At 39.2% G+C, this 23882-nt stretch overlaps 1 protein-coding gene across 11 annotated transcripts in view; it reads left to right on the top strand.

Moving 5' to 3' along the window:
• ROBO2 (roundabout guidance receptor 2) overlaps positions 1-23882 on the top strand; it is a 368188-nt gene that overhangs the window by 323435 nt on the left and 20871 nt on the right. For 3 of the 11 annotated variants that reach the window (XM_075197083.1, XM_075197082.1, XM_075197089.1), the window contains exons 17-24: positions 45-227; positions 3053-3079; positions 3625-3693; positions 7855-7897; positions 10328-10455; positions 15371-15652; positions 15940-16062; positions 17877-18033. In XM_075197083.1, coding sequence (XP_075053184.1) covers positions 45-227; positions 3053-3079; positions 3625-3693; positions 7855-7897; positions 10328-10455; positions 15371-15652; positions 15940-16062; positions 17877-18033 — 1012 coding nt within the window. The remainder of the gene's footprint in view (positions 1-44; positions 228-3052; positions 3080-3624; positions 3694-7854; positions 7898-10327; positions 10456-15370; positions 15653-15939; positions 16063-17876; positions 18034-23882) is intronic. The other 8 variants (XM_075197093.1, XM_075197086.1, XM_075197091.1 and 5 more) reach the window with 5 other exon arrangements.

Below are 23882 nucleotides of genomic sequence, written 5' to 3'. Positions count from 1 at the left end.
GTATGTTTTGAAGTGCAAGTATCTAATTTAATATGATTTCACAGGGAACCGCCATGAAGTTGTAATCACTGAAAACAACAACAGCATCACGGAGCAGATCACAGATGTGGTAAAGCAGCCTGCCTTCATAGCGGGAATCGGAGGTGCCTGCTGGGTAATTCTCATGGGATTCAGCATATGGCTGTACTGGCGCAGAAAGAAGAGGAAGGGACTTAGCAATTATGCTGGTAAGACACAAAATTAAAATCGCTGTGCATTTCAAAGCTCAAAATATGTATGCAAAATGTTCCTAAATAACTGTATAAAGATATTGTTGTGTGCAGTCTAGTATGTTGGCATAATTAGAGTCAAATCAATATCTGTGTTTTAAGTAAATAGGATTATAACAGTGCAAAGCAGCAGGGCAGGAAACTATATTGTCTTACCCTTTCTGGAATATGAAATCAACTTTGGTTACTCAGAAAATTATTCACAAGTTGCCCGCTGCATGCTGCCATAGTTCAGTGAAAGTTCACCCTACATCCCTCGTCACTAACAATGAATGCTTCAGCCGACTTTTTTTTACCTCCTTTACCTGTTTACAGATGAAGCAATCTGTATTGCAACAGTTAACTGATTTGGCTTTCCATGTTACACCTATTAGATGTTATCACACCTATTCCATTTAAGTGAATAGAGATTGCCTGTGGCATATTCAGTCTGGTCTGCAGAAAAGGCAGTGAAGACATGTGAAAAAAAAAGTAGACTATCAGAGAAGGGCATTTCCATTATCAGACAATTGTCTTTGCTCGCAGTATACACAATATTGTACTTCCCGCTTTGAGAGTTTTTCATGGCAAAAGGCAGAGATGACAAAATTGATTTAGGTCCATATGACACACATTTATCACGTATATGAATACACAACTCATACATTTAGCTTGCAAATAAATTATCTCATTATTTGAGCAAATTTGAGCTTGCTTCATTTTAAGACATTTATTCCATACTTAAGTACTCTCCTGAAATGTCTGTGAGTCTCCTGAATTTCGGTGGAGCATACCAGGCTCCTGGAAGAGCGGCTACTCTCCCGGAACCCGGTTTAATGATGCTAATCACAACAGGGGCGGGGCTATGGAGGTGCGATGGCGTGAACACGCCCCCTCTGACACTTGCAAGCTGACCTCTCCTCTGTGATCTCCCATAGGAGAAATCAAAAGTTGGCAACTATGATATATTCTGCCCCATATATCTCCTGTAGCCCTTGGCTGCTCTAGCTGTATGTAATATTTCCTACATCAGAAATTCATTATTCTTCAGGACTGGGGAATTTGATGGATATTTGCAGTGCTAAAGATCAAATGGATTAGATGTTAGATCAAACCATCCGTAGTTCAAAGCATCATCCAACTTACTATATTGTGGCATTGTTTCTCTTGATATATGTCAGATGTTTGAACTCTCTAGTCAGTGAACATTAATATATGGAATTATTGGAAACAAAGGCAGTGTAAGTGTATGTGAACAAGGTAAAGGGGGGCTTAGAATGATGCTTCAATTTGTTCCTGGAATAAGGAATTAGTGGGAATGTGAGAAATAGGACACCTGACAGTCTGTTTCATTGGCTTTAAGATCTCATTTCAGCCATTTGGTAACAGACTTGATGACTTAATAGGGATGCTGCTTCATTGTGGAAGTTACAATTGAAAAATCAATGCGAAAAAGTAAAAAAATTAATAATAAAGAAAATATCAAGAATATTTATTCTATAAAAAATATTGTTTACCGAAGGCAGGGTGAAGATTAAACAAAATGTATTGCATGGTATGAGAAATGCTCTTCTCTGTCCATTTTTAAAGTACTTTTTTAAAACATAGTTGCCTACTCTCCCGGAATGTCCAGGAGACTCACAAATTTTTGGGAGCTCTCCCAGACTCCCGAGAGAGCAGGCTAAAATCCCAGATCCAGCTGTCGCCGTTGTTGAAGATGGTGGGGGCGGGGCTAAAAGTGGCATTGTGGCCCCGCCCCCTGCTGCGTTTGGCTACGATTGCCAGGGGTGGAGCCTAACGACACACCACACATGGCCACGCCCCCTTGACAGACCCCCTCCCGGACAGCTGCCTTCAAAAGTAGGCAAGTATGTTTTAAAAGTGCCCCTGCGGTCTGCACACATAGAGGCAGCCATGTTGTAGGTTAAACCAATATTCCTGAGCATGCAGCCTACTAATCCACTAGCAACTAGTGGCATCGCTGAGCGCCTGGTGCCCCGCAACAGGATAGGCTGTATTCTCACAAACATTAGTTCAACCAATAAAATGTCTGACTTCATTGTCCTTTAAAAAGGTGAAAAAGTGAAAAAGCAAAGCTACTTACATGAGAAAATTGTACATTGATCTATGTCGGCGAGTTATAGGTTGGGACAGACTTTCATAAAATTATGGCAGCATGCAATGGGCAAGTGAATTAGGTTCTCAGTAAGTAATGGCACTATCATGTATATTAGTAGTCTCTACAGCGTTTGAATTTTTTAAGTGCAACTCTAAAATTGATGTACAAATCAAAGTTTTATCACCGTCATGGTGAAATGATACAAATGTAAATGTATTTTGCTTTTTAAAATGTGCATTTAGTTTGATTACTAATATGTATATTAATAGTTGTTCTCAGTTGAGATCAATCTTTGCATAACAACAGTGAGGCTGTTACTGTACCCTAATAGCAACCAATCAGACATTTGCTTTCATTTTCATACCTGTGCCAGAAACATGAGAGTTAGAATCTGATTGGTTGCTAAGCTTTACAAGGCATTAGTGCACATTGCTCCAAGGTTCCAAAATGTATGCAAGCAGGGAGGCTTTGAGCATACATTATCATTATCTCCACTAGTTAATTCCAACATCTTACTTGAAATAAAGCTCCATTGGCTTCTGAATGGCTACTGCTTCAAATAAAGTCAATTTACCATGCTGAGAAGTGCTGCATCCATCACCCGATCGCCACAGTTTCGTATTACTGACCTGCAGCTTTACCGCAGAGTTTGTAACTCAGATTGTCTCTACTTCTTGTTTTGCAGTTCAGTCTTTCACCTTTACCCCTGCAGGTACTGTCCATTAGTATGCGTTACTTCTTCACCATCATGCCATCAAAATCATTAGCTCTCAGAATTAAATATAATTAAGTCATATAAGTACAATTGCTAATTATCAGTTTTAATTACAAGCTGGCTAGTAATTATCGCTGAGGATAACGTTGAATAGACTGAGACCCAATTCTCTTTCTGGATAATTCATCACTGGTGACCCTCAAGATTCTGTATCTATCAAAGCCCCCCTTAGCGTGTTTGGGATCATCTTAATACAAGTGGTCACCCTGCGTCCTTTAGGCAAAATGATTCCAAAAGGATTATATTTATTTCTGAGAGATGTATGCATCACCCAACCTGCTTAAAAGATGACTACAGATCAGCGCTCAGGGAAGATTTTGATTCTGAAAACCCTATGAAGCTTAAAACCATTATTTCACCAATTATGTGCTAGATACATTTGACACGTCATTTACACTGCAACTTAGATTATTACAAGTTAACTTTGTATCCAAAATGGGCGAAATGTCCTTTTTTTTTATTTTTCTACATCCTTTACTCAGATTCCCCAGATACAACAATGCACCACAAAGTTGCCCTTGGCACAAAGAAGGAAAGCTGGCACAATTCAGGTATATCCGTTTGATATGATGAAGAAGTTTTTTGAAAAAATCTTATAAATTTAAAGATGTCGGACTGGTTTATAGACTTAACACGATTTCTGATCATAATATAGACTCATGGACATATTTGGGACAAAATTAAGGTGGGGAAACTTGGTAAAGCAGAAAGTGTCTAGAAATTTGCACTAAAAGTGCCTGCGAATTGCTTGTTACCAGTAGGAACTAAAAGCGCTTATTGCGTTCATTGTAGTAATTAATACTTTAAGCAATGTCTAGCAGTGACAATATCCTGTAACACCACTAGAGGGCCCTGGGTTAGCCAGATGTGTAAATTTAGATTTATATAGACCAGATATAATGAGCTGTCACACAACCAAACCTAACTCAATGATAGTTCAAGAATAGCCGGGGTGTAGAATATTGTCTTCTCCTGACTTGATGTGCCCATACATGGGCAGATTTACCAACTGGAACCAAGCACTGAATAGCCGGAACTATGGCCAATTTATATCCTATTTGACCATACATGGGTGTGGCCAAATTGAAAAAAGATCTGACCATTTGCAGTTGGTCAGAGGATGACCACAAATAAGGTCAGATTGCAGTCATTGGCCAAACGCATTTTAGCCTTGTTCCGATTGACTTCTGATAGTTCCCATCCAGATGTTAATTAGGATCGTAGACTATCTTGAGCCCGTACACACCCAATATACAGCATTGCATTCTGTTTGTACATCGTTATATCTTCATTTATTGCCCTCACAATAAAGGTCCTGCTGAAAAATACACATATAGGCATTTTATGGCACTTTATAAATCTGAACTAAAGATAATAAATTATATGGTCCCGGAGAATCTTTTGTTTTTTTCATGTAGTATCTCAGGTAATTAATATAGGTGCATCATAAACTCTTAAAGTATCATTGGTTTTCATTGAAAATGATGTACTGACCTATGGCATAATATGGCCTAACTAACATGCATTTTGCGAAAAAATATGTTCATTTTATTTGACAGTCTGTTTGACTGTCGTAGTCATAAAATAGTTTAATTTTTTCAAATAAATGATAGAGTTGAATGATTTTTTTGGGACACTTTTGGATTCAATATATATTGTCAATTCACACCACCAAAACTAATTTTCAGAGCTATATGGGGTACGGTACAAGATTCAAATAGACTAAACTCATTAGAATGCTAGGAAATCACATGACTCTATGGAGTAGAATAGGAAATTGTGAAGTAAAAGAATTATATAAACTGATTCAAATATTCCAAAGGAAAACGTCATCATTTTTGTAGCTAGCTACAAAAAAATCATTTTAAAAAATGTATGAATTAGTTAACCGATTCTTGTATGTTGTTTAGTACATTTTTATGCATTGAAATTCTCCTTCAATAGAGCTAATATTGAGGGCATTCTAAACATAATTATATTGAACTAGAATCACTTATAGTTGTATTTGGATTTACCATTTAGAAATTTGTAGAGATGTCAGGGTATATTTACTAAACTGGGGGTTGGAGAAAAGTGGAGATATTGCCTATAACAACCAATCAGATTCTAGCTGTCATTGTATATTTACTAAACGGCTGGTTTGAAAAAGTGGAGATGTTGCCTATAAGATCCAATCAGATTCTAGTTATCATTTATTTAGTACATTCTACAAAATGACAGATAGAATCTGATTGGTTGCTGTAGGCAACATCTCCACTTTTCAAACCCGCAATTTAGTAAATATATCCTCTGGTCTTTAACTTTATAGCATCCTTTAATAGTGAAATATGCCCTCTGTGTAGCAATATAGAGTAGAGGTAAACCAAGTTAAAGCAAGACAGGCAATTTGGCCCAAATGGGGAATGAGATGGATACTGCGCTTAAAATGTTGCTCATCACTTATATTTACTTCATAATTTAGCTAGGTAAAATATGTGGGAAAACGTATTCAGCGGACACTCATATATCTGCATATTTGTATTTATTAACTAGCCTTATTAGCAAAAGTAGGCACTGCCATTCAGGTTAACATATATTTACAAAATCATCTATAGACACCAGTGAACAGTGCCACCCAGTGGCCGTTTTATCGGTGAACATGGTAGAATATTCGCCTGGTTTCACCAATGCGAAACTATATTCGAACAAAGTGCACATGTACAAACAGCCCACAGCAACTAATACGAGACATGCCTCTGTTATTTCATTTGTACTACATAAATCAAAGCTCACTGACTGCATTTTGCCCTTTGTTAGTTAATAAGCCCCAATAGCTTTTAACCAAAAAAAACATCTCTCAGAAGGTTCTTTGGTTTGAAAAAATGAGGTGAACGTTTCAGTATAATATTGGAGCTTTTACAAATGTCCCTGTGCAGTCAAGTATATGCTTTGCGATCAAACGTACAAAATTGTGTTGTAGCCTATTAGCTAGACCCAGAAGCTTAGAAAGGAATAAGAATACCTGGGATAGCAGAGCTGGCTTGATAAGAGGATGGGGCTGTCAAGCAAAAATGAATTTTTTAATTGCAATGAATTCTGACAGGCTTGTCCCGTATTGATTAAATACTGACTGGTTACAATGTTTTCCTTCCAGCGCTCACTCAGTCAGCAACTATCTGGATTTCATTATTCTATTTTTTAATCTTCTTTTTAAAGTTTATTACAAGAATGTCTTGCATTTTAATTAAGTGAACCTATCAACATTCCACTTAGATTAGCAGTATTGCTGACATGATAATATCAGCTAAAAGCAAAGCAAGGTCTGTTTCTTGCATTCCACGTATACCTTTAGGCCTCTCCCTTTGTTTAGTAACTGAAACACCTGCATGGACAGTCCTACCCTCCCAGTACATGGAAATGTCTGTATCACAGTGGCACATTTGTTCGATGTCTATCCACAATGTTCGTTGTCCTGGATTGTAGGAAATGGAAATGATACAAACGTGAATTGCACCCATCGATTGCGCACAGAGGAGGCAGCCATTTTGTATGGTATCACGTGTCAGGAATGTCACTGGTTTCTGGTGACATAATTATCTACACAAAATGGCTGCCTCCAGTGTGCCTTGGTGACAGGAACACTTCATGTATGGAGCTTGGTTTAAATGTATGTTTTCACTCTGATGTGTATTAATAATATTATGACTTTTCTTGAAGCATAGCCAGTCAGCAAACCGTAATTACATTTGCATTTTTCTAGCTTTAAAGGGAAGCTAGAATATTTACAAAATGTCCATAATTTTGTTAAAAATATTGTATTGAATAATAAGTTTCTCATATACGCATGTATTTGGTACAAATAACACATGGGGTATATTTACTAAACTGTGGATTTGAAAAAGTGGAGACGGTGCCTATAGCAACCAATCAGATTCTAGCTGCCATTTTGTAGAATGTACTAAACAAATGATAACTAGAATCTGATTGGTTGCTATAGGCAACATCTCCACTTTTTCAAACCCTCAGTTTAGTAAACATACCCCATGGTATTACTATTTGCTAATCACAGTGCATCAGCCATGTGGTAATGTACCGCATTACTTCGCATTATAACGTTTGGTGAAGAAGAAAAAAAGTGTTATTGCCCATAGCAACCTTTCACTGTCTAATCTGCACTAGAACATTATTGGTTGCTATGGGCAACACAACCTCCCCCCCCTGTGCACCAGTTTTCTCAAATGCCCCCATTTTGCCATGTTACACCTCGCACAGATCACAAACTTCATGTGAATGCTCACAGCAACATCATTTGTATGCAGTAACACAGATTGTGTGTCGATATCTACACTGAGATTAGTAAATGACCTGTGTGTACATCTATATGAAATTGCATATGTTGTTTCAGACATAGGAAGTTATTTTTGTACCTGTTCTCTCTGAGCACATGTAGCTAAGCTCTTAAGGGAATAAGAGGAGAAAGAAAATAGTCTACCCCTTGTGTCTGATAAAATCAAATGCAATATTAAATACCTGAAGAAAATGACTGTGGATATTTAACAAAGGAGATCTGTATTTTCCATTAAGGGGTGTAAATTTAATATAATGCAGTTGTGTTAATGTGTGCTGATGGGATAATTACAAGTAGCATTTCCCAATGCAGAGCACTGAAATTCCGAGTCTCAAATTAAAAATGTATTGACTTTGTTTTTTCCCCTCTTTCTTTTAATACTCAGTAACATTTCAAAGAGGAGATGGCGGACTAATGAGTAACGGAAGGTAGGTTTTCAAATGACAAAGCAATCTCCTAATTTTATACTCCTGTGTTCTCGCCCAAAAGGCTAATCTGCTAACGACTGTCATTTAAAAACAATTCAACTGCATTGAAAATTAGAGGTTAGTTCCCATGTCTCTAATGATCTCATCGGTGAACACTGCGTGGGGATTTGATAGAGATGCTTCGCATCGGGATGATAAAAATAAATTAGGAATAAACATTGCAGGTGATGTGTTCATAGGCAAGTAGAATGTTTATTACACTAAGTAGATATTAGCAAATGAAGTTGCTGTTGTTTAAGACTGCTTATTGGCTCATTCTAAATTGCTGTGAGTGAACAATTACACATAATCGATCAAAGAATAAATGATTCACGGATGATGGATAGGCTGTAGAGAGATACAGCGGAATTCCTCCACTTTGGTTACTCAATTGAAACTGATAAAACTTGATAGTGCACCCATATATCCTAATTTACATTCCCTTTGCCAATATGGAGATTGCAATTAGACCTTGGTTATAACTTGCAATCTCTTATTTAATCAATATTTTAGCAAAAGGAGATTAGGCCTAATGAGAGCTTATAGATGTTGCAAGAACAGTGTCTTTCCTTTATTGCTGTTGCCTAGGAAACAGGACCTTCTCTTAGGCATTGTAAAAAAGGCTCTTTATTGGAAAACTGCAATGATTATGCTACTTTTGATTTACAGAAATGCAGCATAAAGAAGATTTTTTTTTTCACCAAATATTATGTTAATGGGTGAAAAAATGAGTGATGAATACATGATGGGTTTAGAGGATACATCCATATCAGGGATTAAAAAAAACCCAAATGTGTTCCATTGGTCTGCCAACAATAGAATAATTAACTATGTAGTTTGTTATTTGTTATTCTTTGTTTCCCAAACATTGGTTCTGAACCTGTCAGAAATCCATTATTCTATATGTATAGAACTTTTATGCTACCTTACTATATGCTTATTCATACAATGATATTCTCCTACACAGCATAGCTAAAGCTACCATCACCTTCAGATAAAAATCTGGTGCACCCACATGAACCTGCGTTTTGCTGATGTGATAAATTCATCTAAATAAATAAATAAGAGTTATAGGAATCTAGTCCCACTTATCCTGTGACGTTGGTATGAGTTAGTGATGTAATGCAAAAACGGAACTGGATTGTGGGGGTGTAGGCAGCATACCCAAAAGTGGTATGTGCTGATGTCATCCATATGTGCAGGAAGTGGGTGTTCCCATTGGTCAGTTGAGAATGGGGGTGTTCCATCAGTAACTTCTCATAGACATCATCAAAATTGTTCTTTTGGGGAGAGCTTGGTAAGAAACAATTATCTTTCAATTTGATACAAAGCACATACACTAGAGAAGTGTTACAATGCTCCCATGCAATTGCATAGCACAGAAACTTTTTAATCTAGAGGACATAATAAAAGATGGACTTGCAATTAATGCAATGGATATGACACAAGCCAGGGCACAAATATACCAATAACAGCTTTAAAGAAAGCAATGCAGTTTGAAATCATCATTTAGGCCATGCAGGTATAAAATATTCAGGTTACAAACTGTACATGCTTCTCTGTGAAATAACTTTGCTGTCAAGGCTCTACCCCTACATATGAACATATCTAGCCACTGAATGCAGTATGTTCCAATGCAGGATGGATGCCCATTCAGCCTAAGCCAAAGTCCTGCTAGTCTGGCCGGTGCAAAATTTGGTTCTCACCTTTAGCAAAATAATCTAATGATGTCACAACATAGGGGCCAAATGCTTATAAATAAAACAGAATGCCATAGAAAGGTTTCAGAAGGACGGCCTACAGTCTAACATATGAAACCACCTACTTCATGCAATTCCCAAGGAACTATCGACGGTAGAACCACGATTTAGCCAGCTGTCAATGTATGTTGCCGTAAAGAGCGCAGGACCCAAACGTTACTGATAACAGCTGCATGGAATCACCATGGCAGCGCAGCGTTTACTGAATGAACTGAGGAAGATGAAATGCATATTACAGTAGTTTCATTTCAGACCACCTTGTCTTAAACTACAAAGCACTGCGAAAAAAAGATCAGTTTGTGGATGACAGACAGATATTTGATATGTGAAAGGTGAAGGAAAAAGTAGCTTAAAGTCCTGGAAATTACTGCTTCTAAAGAGTCATTGTGAGTGATTGTTCCCTGGAGGTGCTCATTTATCACGTAGCCCCACATACGGTTCTCTCGCTAGCTGATAGCTTACTCCATTTCCCAGACAATATATTACATTCACATTCATAGGAGACGCAACTGATGATTGGACTGAAGTGATTTGCATATGCTTTTTGTTTTCTTGTGTATTGCTGTGAATCATTTATACAGATATCGATTGATGGATAACTCTTTTCTTTTTTTTCTTTTTTACTTTACAGTCGTCCAGGACTTTTAAATGCTGGTGACCCCAACTATCCTTGGCTAGCTGACTCCTGGCCAGCTTCCAGTATGCCAGTAAACAACAGCAACAACGGGCCAAACGATCTTGTTAATTTTGGCTGCGGAGGTGGGTACTTTCTAGAATAACATTGACATAGAATATTAGTTTAACAATGATGTCTTTGTATGCAGAATATTTCAACACATCCAATTTTTGCTAACCTAAGGCTCAAAGTGCACCTGTCATGCACACACGATGGAGGAAGCTATTTGTTGAGCTGAACCAATATCTATAAGAACGCAGCCTATCACTACGATCCAGCGGAGGTATAGGTGCACCATGTGTCTCTGGGGTGGCACTAGTTCCTTATGAATCCATAGACGCCGTTCTCATGAATATTATTCAGCCCAAAAATGGCTGCCTCCACTGTCTACAGGCAATAGGTGCAATTTATGCTGGGGAAAGTGGACATTATTTTTAAGTTGATGTTATTTATCCCAAACATATCATATTCTCCATGATGATCTTGACATGTTTTTTAACAAGTCACTTGTTCTGTCAATTATTATGATTCACATAGACTGTTACAATCCTTTAGATTGTAAGCTCCCATGAGCAGGACCTTCCTTCCTCTTATTGTCTCCTTACCCTCTTTTCCCCATTTGCTTACTCCCCCCTCCCTTGTCACCTTTAATTACCCTCGATATCCTTGTAATTGCCCAGAAATTGTCCTTTGCAATAAGACTTGATTTATTTTATCTTTATTGTATTACTACTGGAATGCTTTACTTTTTTTTGTTTTTTTGTTTATGTGAACTATGTCTACCTTGTTTGTTCTACCGCTATGTATATCGCTACTGAACATTGTGGTGCCCTATAAATAATTGCTTATAATAATAATAATAGTAATAATTAATCATAGACTGTGATAGCCTTAAAACATAGCCACATGTGGGTACATTTAATAAGCTCAGAAAATACAATGTACCTACTGCATATGATAGAAGAACAGACTGTATAAAAAGAAACTAAACCCACTGTGTGTTTTGCCAGCAATACTAATACCATGCTACAATAGTGACCTACACTGCTTAGCTGCCTAATGTGTTTCTTTGGCCAGATTCAGTTTCTGCAATCAATGTGAATTATTTCAGTAGCAGCTTGTGGTCCTGATCTCTCCTATACAAATCCTCCAAAAAATCAAAAGTCCGCTATTGATCGGCACAACAGAGTGCACTATGAGCTGATATTTATATAGTTCTAGAATTGTCTGTCATAGCTGTAAAGCTCATTAGATAAAGACATGATTAAGACTGCAGTCATAAAGGCAATTTCTAGGAAGGTTGACACAACGTTCCCACTTATTTAATTTACTTTTCATTCTTCGCCTCCAATAAACCGCAAGTTAATTCCAATCGAAGGCTGAACACTGTTATTAAAGTTGGGGAAACCCAATTAACAAATATACTCTCATTAAATGTGATTGCGACTAATATGCTTTGCAGTTTTCCATGGTAACGGAGGCTATAAGGAAATAATATGAGCTAAGTTAAACAGGAAAAAATAAATAATAACATATTTGCTCCTATAAATGAAAGTGATGTACTTAGTCACCAATAATGATGTCTTTCATTTATATAATAGATCATTATTAACAGTAAAAAAAAAACAAAGCACATCTTTATAATAAATTATTTAAACATGTTATTAAAGAGGAAATATTAGTAACATATACATTCTAACGTTCTATCTAGAATTAAAACTAATTTAGTTGTATGTTATGTATATAATTGGAAAAATAAATATATTTTATTATATATAATGTAATGGCATTGTTGCTATTGATTTCTGTGAATGAATAAGAGGCATCTCTGGGCAGTGATACACTGGTATAAATATGTCATTCAATGTTACGGTTTTTAAGGAAAAAAAACTGCAAGGTTGTAATAAAGTTGTACAGAATTTTACATAACGTTATAAAATTATGTAAAAGATAATTCTGCTTAAAATGATTTGAGAGTTATATAACGACTCGGTTATTAAAATAAAGTAATTAGAAGATAGGTTTATGTGCATTGATGTTGCTTTAATGTCCTCGTGCACAGTAAGAAGAGTCCGTGGTACTTTGCTCATGTGCACAGTGAAGTAGTGGACTGCAAGTAATTATCATTATCTCATACATACATTATCTCATACATCACTGACTGCAGCAGTTATTGATTGTCTCCTGCTTCCCCTCACAGTAGCTCATTAGACTCATTAGAACAGGGGTACACAATCAGATCTTTCTGGGAGAACGTAATGGGATATGACTCCATGTTGGAGCTCCACTTACCACGCTCACATACTGGACGCCATCATAGACAGCGAGACCCATTTCTGAGCTGCCATTTATACTGCCCCCAGAGCCCCCCAACCCACCACATACTACTCTAAGGACATTTTATGTATTAATAACCACTGTTATAAGCCCTCAAGGCAAGATTGCATGCACAGTAGGCAGTGGCCCCAACTGCCTTGTGCAGAGCAGGATAAAGCAGAACAGGTGCAGGTGAGTGTAGACCAATAGCAGAGCTTGAAGCTTCCTATTGGCCTGTATGGTCACACCTCTCTAGACTGCATGCAAAGCCTTCTTCCCTGCCAGAGAAGAGGGGCCCTAGAAGCCACCACATGCTCCTTTTAGGAGGCCCTGTATATGTCCAATATTGCCTTTATCAAGACTGCTGGTAACTGGTCTTCATACTGAACGCTATGAGTCAGTAAAGAGCTTCATAGCGCTATGCAACTTCCTTACTGCCACAAACAGTTACTTCAGGGCAGGAAGGGAACGCAGTTATACAGTGCTGCCATCCAAGCATTCGCTAATTGGGTTGCTGAGATAAGTAGTAATTAGACTGTGGTCATGTGACCAACACAGTGGCGCATGCAGGGGGGGTTTCTGAGTCTCCAGAACCCCCCCCCCTTGCGCTAACTAAGTGGCCGCTATAGCTGCACTGTCCTATACAGCAGCCGCGGCGCTGTCAAAGAAGCGTCCGCGGCGGTGCTGTAGTGTATACGGAGCTGCTGTGCATGCGCAGCAGCTCTCGCGGGGGGTGTTTTTTTTTTTGGGGTCGGGGGGAAACCCACCCCCCCCCGACAATCCCCTGTTCGCCCCTGCAACAGGCACATTTCCTCTTCCTGAATGTTGTGGCAGCTAGTCACAGCTGAGAGCTTGCTGCAGACACTGATTGGGCTGTGGTTGGCCTGGCAAGCCAAGCCATAGTATTCTCACTCTGATGGGCTGCTATCAAATTGACCCTAGCCTGTCTGTGTGTGTGTGTGTGTGTGTGTGTGTGTGTGTGTGTGTGTGTGTTAGGGAATTTAGACTGTAAGCTCTATTGGGGAAAGGACTGATGTGAATGAGTTCTTTGTACAGCGCTGCGGAATTAGAGGCGCTATATAAATTGATGATGATGATGATGGGCCAGTAAACTTGATATGATGAGGCAGCATTGACCTGCAAGACGTATGTTGTGTAACCCTACATTAGAGGGAATTCTAAATGTTGTCTACACTTAATTATACATAGTGTCCACAAAGAAATCCTTTGGTGTATAATGTATGTCTACCTTGATAGCCCACGCCTTATCATTTGACATGTGGAGCTCCACAAAGCATTGCAAATTACCACACAGCAAGTTAAACAGCTTTGTGTACTCTAGTTTGCAATAGAAACAAATAAAAAATAACATTTGTTATTGTGGATGAATTTCTATACTTCCTTCCATAAGGTTTACCTACAGCCAGTCATTGAAATCTCTGGTCCTCATCCACTGATATCATAATCCCATGTCTCCAGACTGTCTGGCTTCCGTACACAGAAAGGCTTGATATTCCGACACTAAGAAACCCACATATGCAACAAGATTATTCATTTTATTTGAAAGATCTTTTCATAAAGAATCTTTTAGTTGAATTATTTTCACACACAGATGGATCTAAATCAGATGAACGAATAAATATTTTCAGCATGTGCAGAAAAGAGATTGCTTAATTATCATTCTTTAATCTTCCCACACACAGAGTGATACAATTGTGCTAGCCAATCAAAATCATCAAACTTTCATCCATTATGAGTTACGATCTTTTATTACTCGTGAATTCAATTAGATTGCATTATTTAAGACCTTTCAGATGCTATACCATGTAGTGATAATTGTAAGAAAAAATTTTATATATATATATATATATATATATATATATATATATATATATATATATATATATATATATATATATATATATAATGTGTGGGTGGCCCACTTTAGGTTATATACTCGATGGTGTTAAAATGATCCATTTAACATGTGAATATGAACGGATGTCAAAATTAATATCATTGTACTAAATGAAACCATACGTATGTGCTATAAGTGGCAGGTTTCTATAATTGTCAATGTTGCAGGGACAAGGCCTCTGTGTAAATACACATTTATACTGGCAGGTTCTGTATACTACATCTCACACATCCGTGGTCTAGCTGTGCATTGATTACATGCATTCAATGTGTCCTGCTTACCCCGTCTTGTTCTCCTGCGTGTTTGTGTTTTGTTTTCTGTTTGTGTTTTTTTGTTACACAGTTTTATATAAGTTGATAAACCTCAGTACCATCCAATCACTAGATTTGCACTGATTCTGGGGAGGGAGCAGGGGGGATTCATTATATCATTACACACCACTTGTTATAAAATGAAGCATGGAGGGCATTTTGTTCCTCCGTAAAAGTGAAATATTCTAAACCTCACCTTCTGCTATGAAAGTGTAGTAAAAAATAAAAGGATAATTTTAAGCAGTGGAACGTGAAGGACAAGTGGTTGGCCTGTCATAAATGCTGATAGCTAGGCGGCGGTTGTACATCATTCTCCCTTCATTGGCTCATGGACTCTTGTCTCAGCTAAAATGCAAACGTACTGAGTGACACATTTATTTTTCATCTTAAACCTTGATAGTCCAGGCTTCCTGTGCCTCACTGACTTATTTCATCTCCCTCTGTTTAACGCAGATGTGCTGCCGGCAGCTCCCGGGCAGGGAGACAAGACAGCCACCATGCTGTCTGATGGAGCCATTTATAGCAGCATTGATTTTACTACCAAGTCCAGCTATAACTGCCCAGGACAAATAGCACAAACCACGCCATATGCTACCACGCAAATCCTGCACTCCAAAAGCATTCACGAGCTGGCTGTAGACTTACCTGACCCACAGTGGAAATCTTCCATCCAACAGAAGTCTGACCTGACTGGATTAGGTTATTGCCTCACTGACCAGGGCAAAGGAAACAATGGTAAGTTTAAGTTGATGTCTTGTATTTACTGCATGTTAAAATATTAGGTGTACATTTTTTTAAGAAACACTTAAAATGTAGTCTATGTTCACTTTACTAATACAGAAAATATTGCATGCATTTTTTTTATACGCTCTAATTCTAAATTAACAAGCCCCTCCCATTTCAAACATTGAAACTCTTATCCTCACCGCCTCTGCTTTGGTTGTGAATTGCATGTGGTGCATGAGCTTACGCTGTGTACTAATCACATGACGCCACGATGACCTCTGCCCTTTAACCCTTAGCCTTGCTTTACATTCCTGACTATCGTACTGAGGGATTGTCAAATAGAATGCCACACAACCAGTCACAGGATTTCAGCACCACCAGCTCACACAACAGCTCTGAGAGAAGTGGCAGCCTTTCAGGTTGGTTTTCACTGTGCGGAAACAGGATCTGTATCTAACTAATACGTTTGGTTCTGCGCTTACTGTATGCTCTAATACGTGTGTATGGATGCTCAATCGTTGCATGGGACAATTTGGTCTAACTCTGCAGAGTAAAAAGAAATTATAAAATGAGTGTCGTTTTTTTCTGGAATTATTCTTATTTTATGCACCATTTTAATGAGGCTCTGCTCACAGAATCAAACTTTTCCGCTTGATACACAGAGTCAAATGAGTTGTTCAGACCGATCACTTAACTTGCAAACTTGCCTTTACAAGCCATCGGTGCTTTCAATTTTAGCTGCAAAGTTGCCGATTTCCGGCGAGTTGAAAAAAACCGGACTTTCATACATTTAACCCCAAGTGACTCATCTTTCAGTAAAATAATATTTTCTACATACCTCCCACTTGTCCGATTTAGGCGGGACAGTCCTGATTTGACTATTCCGCCGCTCTGAAAGTGATGAGTGGGCACCACATGTACTCGCCACTGAAGTAAATAGCAACTCAAAGCTATTTTAGGGAGGCTTGTGAGATACCTGTGGTTCACAAGTGCTAGGCACACCCTGTGGGCATATGGCATGCCTACAATGTCAACATGGTATGACTAGGCCCCACTGTGGCGTGACAATGCCTCTTTTGTGTGCGCATCATGCAATGAATATGGTTATTTTATCTTTACATTCTTAGATAGATGCTTACATATTTGTTGTACGATTCCTGTTGAACATGCCCCATTGCCTATACAGTGGAGGCAGCAATTTTTTCAGCTGATTCTATATGCTCGGGGGTAGCCAATTTATCGATGACCGAAACGACGACAACACTTACCCCGACTACTTGAGGACGACGCTGTCATTCCCAACACACTTAAATCTCTACTGTTTCTAAAACTGATGTCAAACTATTGCGAGCAATCAACACTCCGACATGAGTAAATGACATCACTGTGAAACGTGTCTCTATTATTGCTGCTGTTAAGGGGGTAATGGAAGGAGTTGGCGGCTGTACAATATTTTTTACAAATGCTTCTAAATTGTACATCCACCACCTCCTTTTAATTACCCCCTTAACAGCAGCAATAACAGAGTCGCGTTTCACAGTGACGTCATTTACTTGTGTCGGGATATTAATTGCTCACAATAGTCTGACTTCAGTTTTACAAACAGTAGAGATTATAAGTGTGTCGGGAATGACAGCGTCGCCCTCAAGTAGTTGGGCTAAGTGTTGTCGGCGTTTTCATCATCGCACTAACGTACTTAAACCCTATATACTTGGGAAAACAACTTACCAATCCGGTAGGCACAGTGGAGACAGTCACTTTGTGGACAAAACCAATACGAGAATGCAGCCTATCAAGTCACTGGGAACTATAGACGTCTCTGGGATCTGGTGGAGGCAGCCGTTTTATTGCCCAGTACTCATGAGAATGCCATTTACCATGTTCACCAGGAAGCAGTCACATCACTGAGCTGTTTTCTGGCTGTTCCCTTGTCTCAGTGATGTCACTGGCTCCTAGTGACCTGACATCCACATTCTCATGCATATTGTATAATTAAATCAATGTCGTATTGAGGGGTTAGAAGATTTTCGTTTTCTCACGTGATACTAACTATAAAGCGGATTGAGCTTTACTTAACTGGATTTAATGAGGACTGAACCTAACACTCTGAGCTGACACAGAGCTGAGATGATTCTCTTGTGTTTTCCATGCAATCCAATGAATTATCATTTCTGTCAGTTTTAGTATAGTTGTATTCCTTATATATTTAGTTTGTTTTGGTTTTTAACAATAGGTGGAAAAGGAGGGAAGAAAAAGAAAACCAAGAACAGCAATAAGTCTCAAAAAAATAATGGCTCCAACTGGGCTAATGTTCCATTACCTCCACCGCCAATCCAGCCACTTCCAGGCACGGAACTAGAGCATTATGGGATAGACCATCAGGAAGTGGGGTAAGGATTTGCATAATCTGTCTGTGATTACAACTGGCACTTTACTTGGCTTCACACGAAAATGGGAAACTTTAAGTATTCGAGTTTAAATTGTATTCACCAGCAAGAAAGATTTTTGAGGAACAGATTAAAAGCTCTGTCGTTAATGTCGCTTGTGCTAGAGAAACTGTGATTTCCATGTTCACGCCATGTTCATTTGCTAGTTAGTTTGCTTTGCTGTAATAGAGATGTTCCAAAGTCTTGTCGATTTAATGAATGCACTGTAATATTCCCTGTCGTATTTGATTTATATGAATTATCTCCATCAAGTAACGATGACATCAAAGCAGAGGCCTTTTACACCCCATCTGTAGCATAAATAAATAATTCAGACCAATCAGCTGCACCGTTTTTGCACTGAAGCTGTCACAATATACATGCTTTTATACAGCATAAAGGAGTTTATTTAATGATTTTTATGTTAATTTTCATAGAAATATAAACATTGTGAGTACCAAGGCAATAACAGACAATAATACATCACAATTAAGGAATAGCAATACAGATCAGGTTGGAGTATAAACATCTGACAGGAATAAGCAAAGCATACCTGTCATGAACTGGTACACAAACAAAATTAATTTTAGAACGTAAATATAATTTAGGGTGAGGTGGAGGAAGGAGGATGGGATAATAAGTTGGAAACACATAGGGTATGCAGTTGGGGCCTCTTCAGGGGCGCCCTTCTGTGGGCAGTTGAGCCGAATTTTGGATATCATAAGTGTAGGTCTGAGAGTCCTTGCATGGAGTTATCGGGGAAGCTGGTCTTTTGGTTAAGTACCAAGATTCAGTAAATTTGGGGGATTTATTATTGTATTCTTCTCCATATCCGCTATATGCCAGAGTTTATTGTGCAGTAGATGTAATGAAGGGGCCTCTGGGTGCTTCCAATGGCTGGCAATTAGACATTTGGCTGTGTTGAGCATATAGGTAGTTGATTTATTATTGTGGGAGTGACAAATAAAGGGACTTTTGGATTGGATTGATCACCTAATGTGACTGTACTGAATACCACACATGTTATCTGCCAATATGGGTGATGTTGACTAAGAACCTTCTTGTCATTGGTGATGCTCTTTGTAATTACTAGGTTGTCATCCTCATAATAATTATTTTAATATTGATACCAGCCAATACAGTCTGATACATTCATCTGTATTCCCTGAAAGACGTAGAGCTAACACTTGATGTTTGATCACTGCGCTTAGACCAATGAACATTTCAATCATCAGTTTAGATCTGAATAGCAATAACATCTCTGTAATGTTTTTTTTTTATCTCATCATTACTGCTGATAATGTGTAAGTTATCTGCCAAAATCAATTTATACAACAATACATTCAAATTAGTGTAACAAATTTGCCTGGTGACAAAAGTACTTCTTTCTAGACATCTATTAGATGTTATCATGTATCCATATCTTTCCATTGCTTTTCCTGTGAAGCCAGTAATTCATGTAACATCTCATATATAACACATGCTATTTGCAGAACTACTTTAAAGAAAAATGAATGTATATTATAAAGTAATGTCAGAATCTATGCTTTGGCAAGAACAGTTACTAGCCATCCCCGTGGTTATTGGTTTCTCCTGTTGAATGGAACCACCATGAAAATCTGTGGTACATCATTGTCTGCATAGTGAGAATGTTTAGTGACAGCAAAGCCATTTTTATGGCTATTTAAAAATACAGGATTAGCAAATCTGCATTTATTTTACTTTCTTCTAGGTTCATAATTAATGTATGTTTTGTTTTCTCCACTGTCCTGAAGAAAAGCACTGTGACACTTTAAAAATCAATAATACTAAATAATAATAATAATAATAATAATAATTCAGAATGTGGAGAACATTTTGAAGTAGGAAGGCAACCTTCAAAGTTGTGTGCAACATAATTGTGTTGTTTGCGATTGCATATTGTTTGTTGCTGCAATTGTATGAAGCAAACCTCACACACGGCAACTTGTGGAGATGAATTGCTTTGTCACTGGTCAAGTAGATCTGCAAAGTTTTTGCATAAGTTGCAATGCTAACTACCTTACCAAGCCCTGTTGTAGTTAGAAAGGGTTATTGATTTGGCAGCCAAATTTCGCTTCTTTAGCCAGTAGAATTCTTCTTCTTATTATTCATTTTTATTTATAGGGCGCCACAAGGTTTTCGCAGCGCTGTACAAAATACAGACAGTAGATCATACAGGGTAGAAAGATACAGAGCAACAAAAAATACCAGGGCTTCAAAACTCCAAACATAGCTTACAAATTGAAGATAGAGCAAAATAATAGGTATAGAGACAGGAGGGACGAGGGCCCTGCTCGTGAGAGCTTACATCCTAAATTGAGGGCAAACAGACAGGAGGGACAATGGGGAGTCAGAGGGGATCAATCGCAAGAGATGCGAGAGGCGGGACAGGAGAGGAGAGAGGTGAGGAAATCAGGCAAGGAGAGCAGGTTAGGTGAATGACTGTTATGCTTTGAAGAAGAAGTACGTTTTAAATGCCCGTTTAATGGTGCACAAATTAGGGGACAGTCGGATGGAGCGTGGGCGATCGTTCCAGAGGTGGGGGAGGGGGTAGTCTGGGAAAATCTTGGATTCTGGAGTGGGATGAGGTGATCAGAATGGAGGAGAGGCGAGTGTCATTGGCCGATCACAGGGAACGGGATGGGGTGTAAGTAGAAAGGAGGTTGGAGAGATGTAAGGGGCCGTGGAGTGGGAGAGGGCCTTGTAGGTGAGGGTGAGGAGTTTGAAAAGGATTATGTAGGGGAAAGGAAACCAGTGTAGGGCACAGCAGAGAGGGGAGGCAGATGAGGAGCATCGGGAGAGGAAGATGAGTCTTGTAGCCGCGCTAAGTATAGACCTGACGGGTAGGAGAGGGGGAGATCGGTTAAGAGAAGGTTACAGTAATCAAGATGGGAAATGATGAGTGCATGGATAATGATTTTAGTGGCATCCTGAAATAGGAAGGGTCGGCTGCGAACGATGTTGCGGAGTTGGAGACAGGATTAGGCGAGAGATTGAATGTGGGGGGCTAAGGAGTGGGGGGAGTCAAGGGTGATGTCCAGGCAACGGAGTTGGGGAACAGATGAGATGGTGGTATTGTTAATAGTGATAGAAAGATCAAGATGGGAAGAAGATCTAGAAGGAAGGAAGACAATAAGCTTAGTTTTGGCAATGTTAATTTTGAGAAAATGTGAAGACATCCAAGAGGAGATGGTGGAAAGGCAGTCAGACACACGAGAGAGGAGCAGGGGGGAAAGATTAGGAGAAGAGATGTAGAGTTGAATTCCATCGGTGTAGAGGTGTTATTGGAGACCAAAAGAGGTGAAGAGGGAGGTGGTGTAGAGTGAAAAGAGTAGAGGTCCAAGAACCGATCCATGAGGAACTACTACAGGGAGGGCAGAGGGGGGGGGGGTTTGGATGAACCAGAAATGGATACAGAGTAGGAGCGTTTGGCGAGATAAAGAGGCGAACTAGGCGAGGACAGAGCCAGAGAGGCAGAGAGAAAGAAGGTTCTTCAGCAGGAGGGAGTAGTCGATGGTGTCGAAGTCCGCTGGTAGTTCTAGGAGGATGAGTAGGGAGAAGATTTAGCCGAGATGTGGTCATTAGTAACTTTGGCCAGGCAGTTTCAGTGGAGTGGAGGGGTCGGAAGTCAGATTGGAGATGGACAAGGAGGGAGTTGTCCGAGAGGTGCCTAGTAGGGTGGTTATAGACTATCCTCTCAAGTAGTTTAGAGGCAAAGGGAAAAAGTGAGATGGGGCAGTAGTTAGCAAGTGAGGTGGGGTCAAGATTGTTTTTTTTTGAGTATGGGCCTGTTTAATGGAAGAGGGGACAATGCCAGTGGAGAGTGGCAGATTGAAGAGGTGAGCAAGGTAGAAGCAGGCAATAGGGGAGAGGTTGTGGAGGAGGTCAGAAGGGATGGAATCCAGGTGGTAGGTAGAGGGGGGAGGGAAAGAATAAGGGAGGGAATTTCTTCACCCAAAGTAGGGCGAAAGGAGCACCAGAGTTGGTTGCTAGAGAAAGGCAGATCAAATGGAGAAGCAGGAGAATAACCGGGGAAGGAGATATCAAGTCTGATATTCTCAATTGTGCAGGAGAAAAAGGTGGCAGAGGGGGAGAGTGGGATAGGAGAGGGGAGGGAAGAGGAGAGAGTTGAATGAAGTAAAGAGGCGGCGGGGATTGGAAGACTGAGAAAAAATGAGGGACTTAAAGAAGGATTGTTTGGTGAGGGAAAGGGTGAAGCTGTAGGAGGGGAGGATAAATTCGAAGTGAAGGAAGTCAGCCAGGGAGTGAGATTTCCTCCAGAGGCGCTCAGCAGTATGGCAAGTGGCGACGAGGAGGAGATGGTGGTCAGGGAGAGGAAAGAAAGAGAGAGAAATCAGAGAGATCACAAAGATTAGAAAAAACGTGGTAAAAGGGAGTGACCAAGACAGTGGGTGGGAGAAGAGGTCCACTGAGTAAGACCAAAGGAGGAAGAAAGGGCAAGAAATTTGATGAAAGCAGGGTCAGTAGGGTTGGCAATAGTTATTTTGCCTTAAATATCCCAAGTCTTACTCCAACCACACCACACAGAAGAATGAATAGGCTATTGTCACCCCAGGTCTATACATAGATGTTAATAATGTTATTTGAAATGCATATATACTAATACAGTGTGGAAGGGCAAAGCAAACCTGAAACTTGAGGACGCAGAAGTATAGTAAACCCATGCTTGCCTATTCTCCCAGTATTTCTAGGTGGCTTCTGAGTTTCATGGAGTCCTCCTTGACTCCTGGAAGACTAAGCATCCTCCCGGGTCATGGTGGAAGCGGGGCTTGAAGATGCAATTTTGTGTCACAAGCCCCACCCCAGCTATGCACTGCAGTGAATTTCTGGATTTCATAGTGGGGGCACGACCCCCTTATACACTTGTCACATGACCTCCCCTCTGGGATCCCCAGGAGGGGATGTTTTAAAAGTATGAGAAATCCAGCCTTCACATGTGCTACATACATTTCCATCATAAGGAAACACAAGGAACAATACTGATTTGTAGATCAACTTATTATTTAAAATATCAATAGAACAGATGTCATTCAACTATGCTTTAGCTGTGAGTGGAAACAGCATTATAGGATTGTAGTTCTAGACGATTGACTTTAGCCTATTTTTATGTTGTATGTAATTATATATTCATACTTTGTTTCCTACTTTTTAAATGTCTCTTTTATGGTGTTACTGATGTTACTTTCTAGACTCTCGCTGCTTCTCAAACTATGTTTTAACGGGCTAGACATTGAGTTTATTTTTAAATTCTGAGGACAGTTTGATATCTCTCATTCCCACGGAGAATTAATTCTTTATATTCTTTATGTTTATATTTAACACTTAATGTTAGCTTTGAGCTGTGTCAAACATATGCATTTTAAGGATGTGCACTGTAATTTTCAAGATTTGTCTTTAAAAAAGAACCAGAATTTCAGAAAAGTATTCTACTATATGTGGCATTAACAACAAGAAAAAAAGGATATAAAATGGTTTTCGGGCCATGCGGGATTATTTTGTGTTTCCTAATTAAATGGTCAGTAAAGTGTATTTGCATATTTTGCAAGTAATTGATGATGTTTATGGACAGGCAAAACCTTTTATGAACCTTGTGTGAATGTCATGCTGACAGGTTTTGGAATTCTAAACAAAATTGACTTTAGGGGTGGGGATTCAATCCACTGTGATGTGCCGCGGAGTGCCTCCAGAAGGCATCCCATGGTGTTGTCATGAATATTTCTTCGGGCCCCATAGAGGTGCACATGAAAATCTCATGATGTCTGTCAGCTCAT

The sequence above is a fragment of the Mixophyes fleayi genome, chromosome 2 (genome assembly GCF_038048845.1).
Source record: "Mixophyes fleayi isolate aMixFle1 chromosome 2, aMixFle1.hap1, whole genome shotgun sequence".
Lineage (NCBI taxonomy): Eukaryota > Metazoa > Chordata > Amphibia > Anura > Limnodynastidae > Mixophyes > Mixophyes fleayi.
This window is presented reverse-complemented; position numbering and strand designations above follow the sequence as displayed.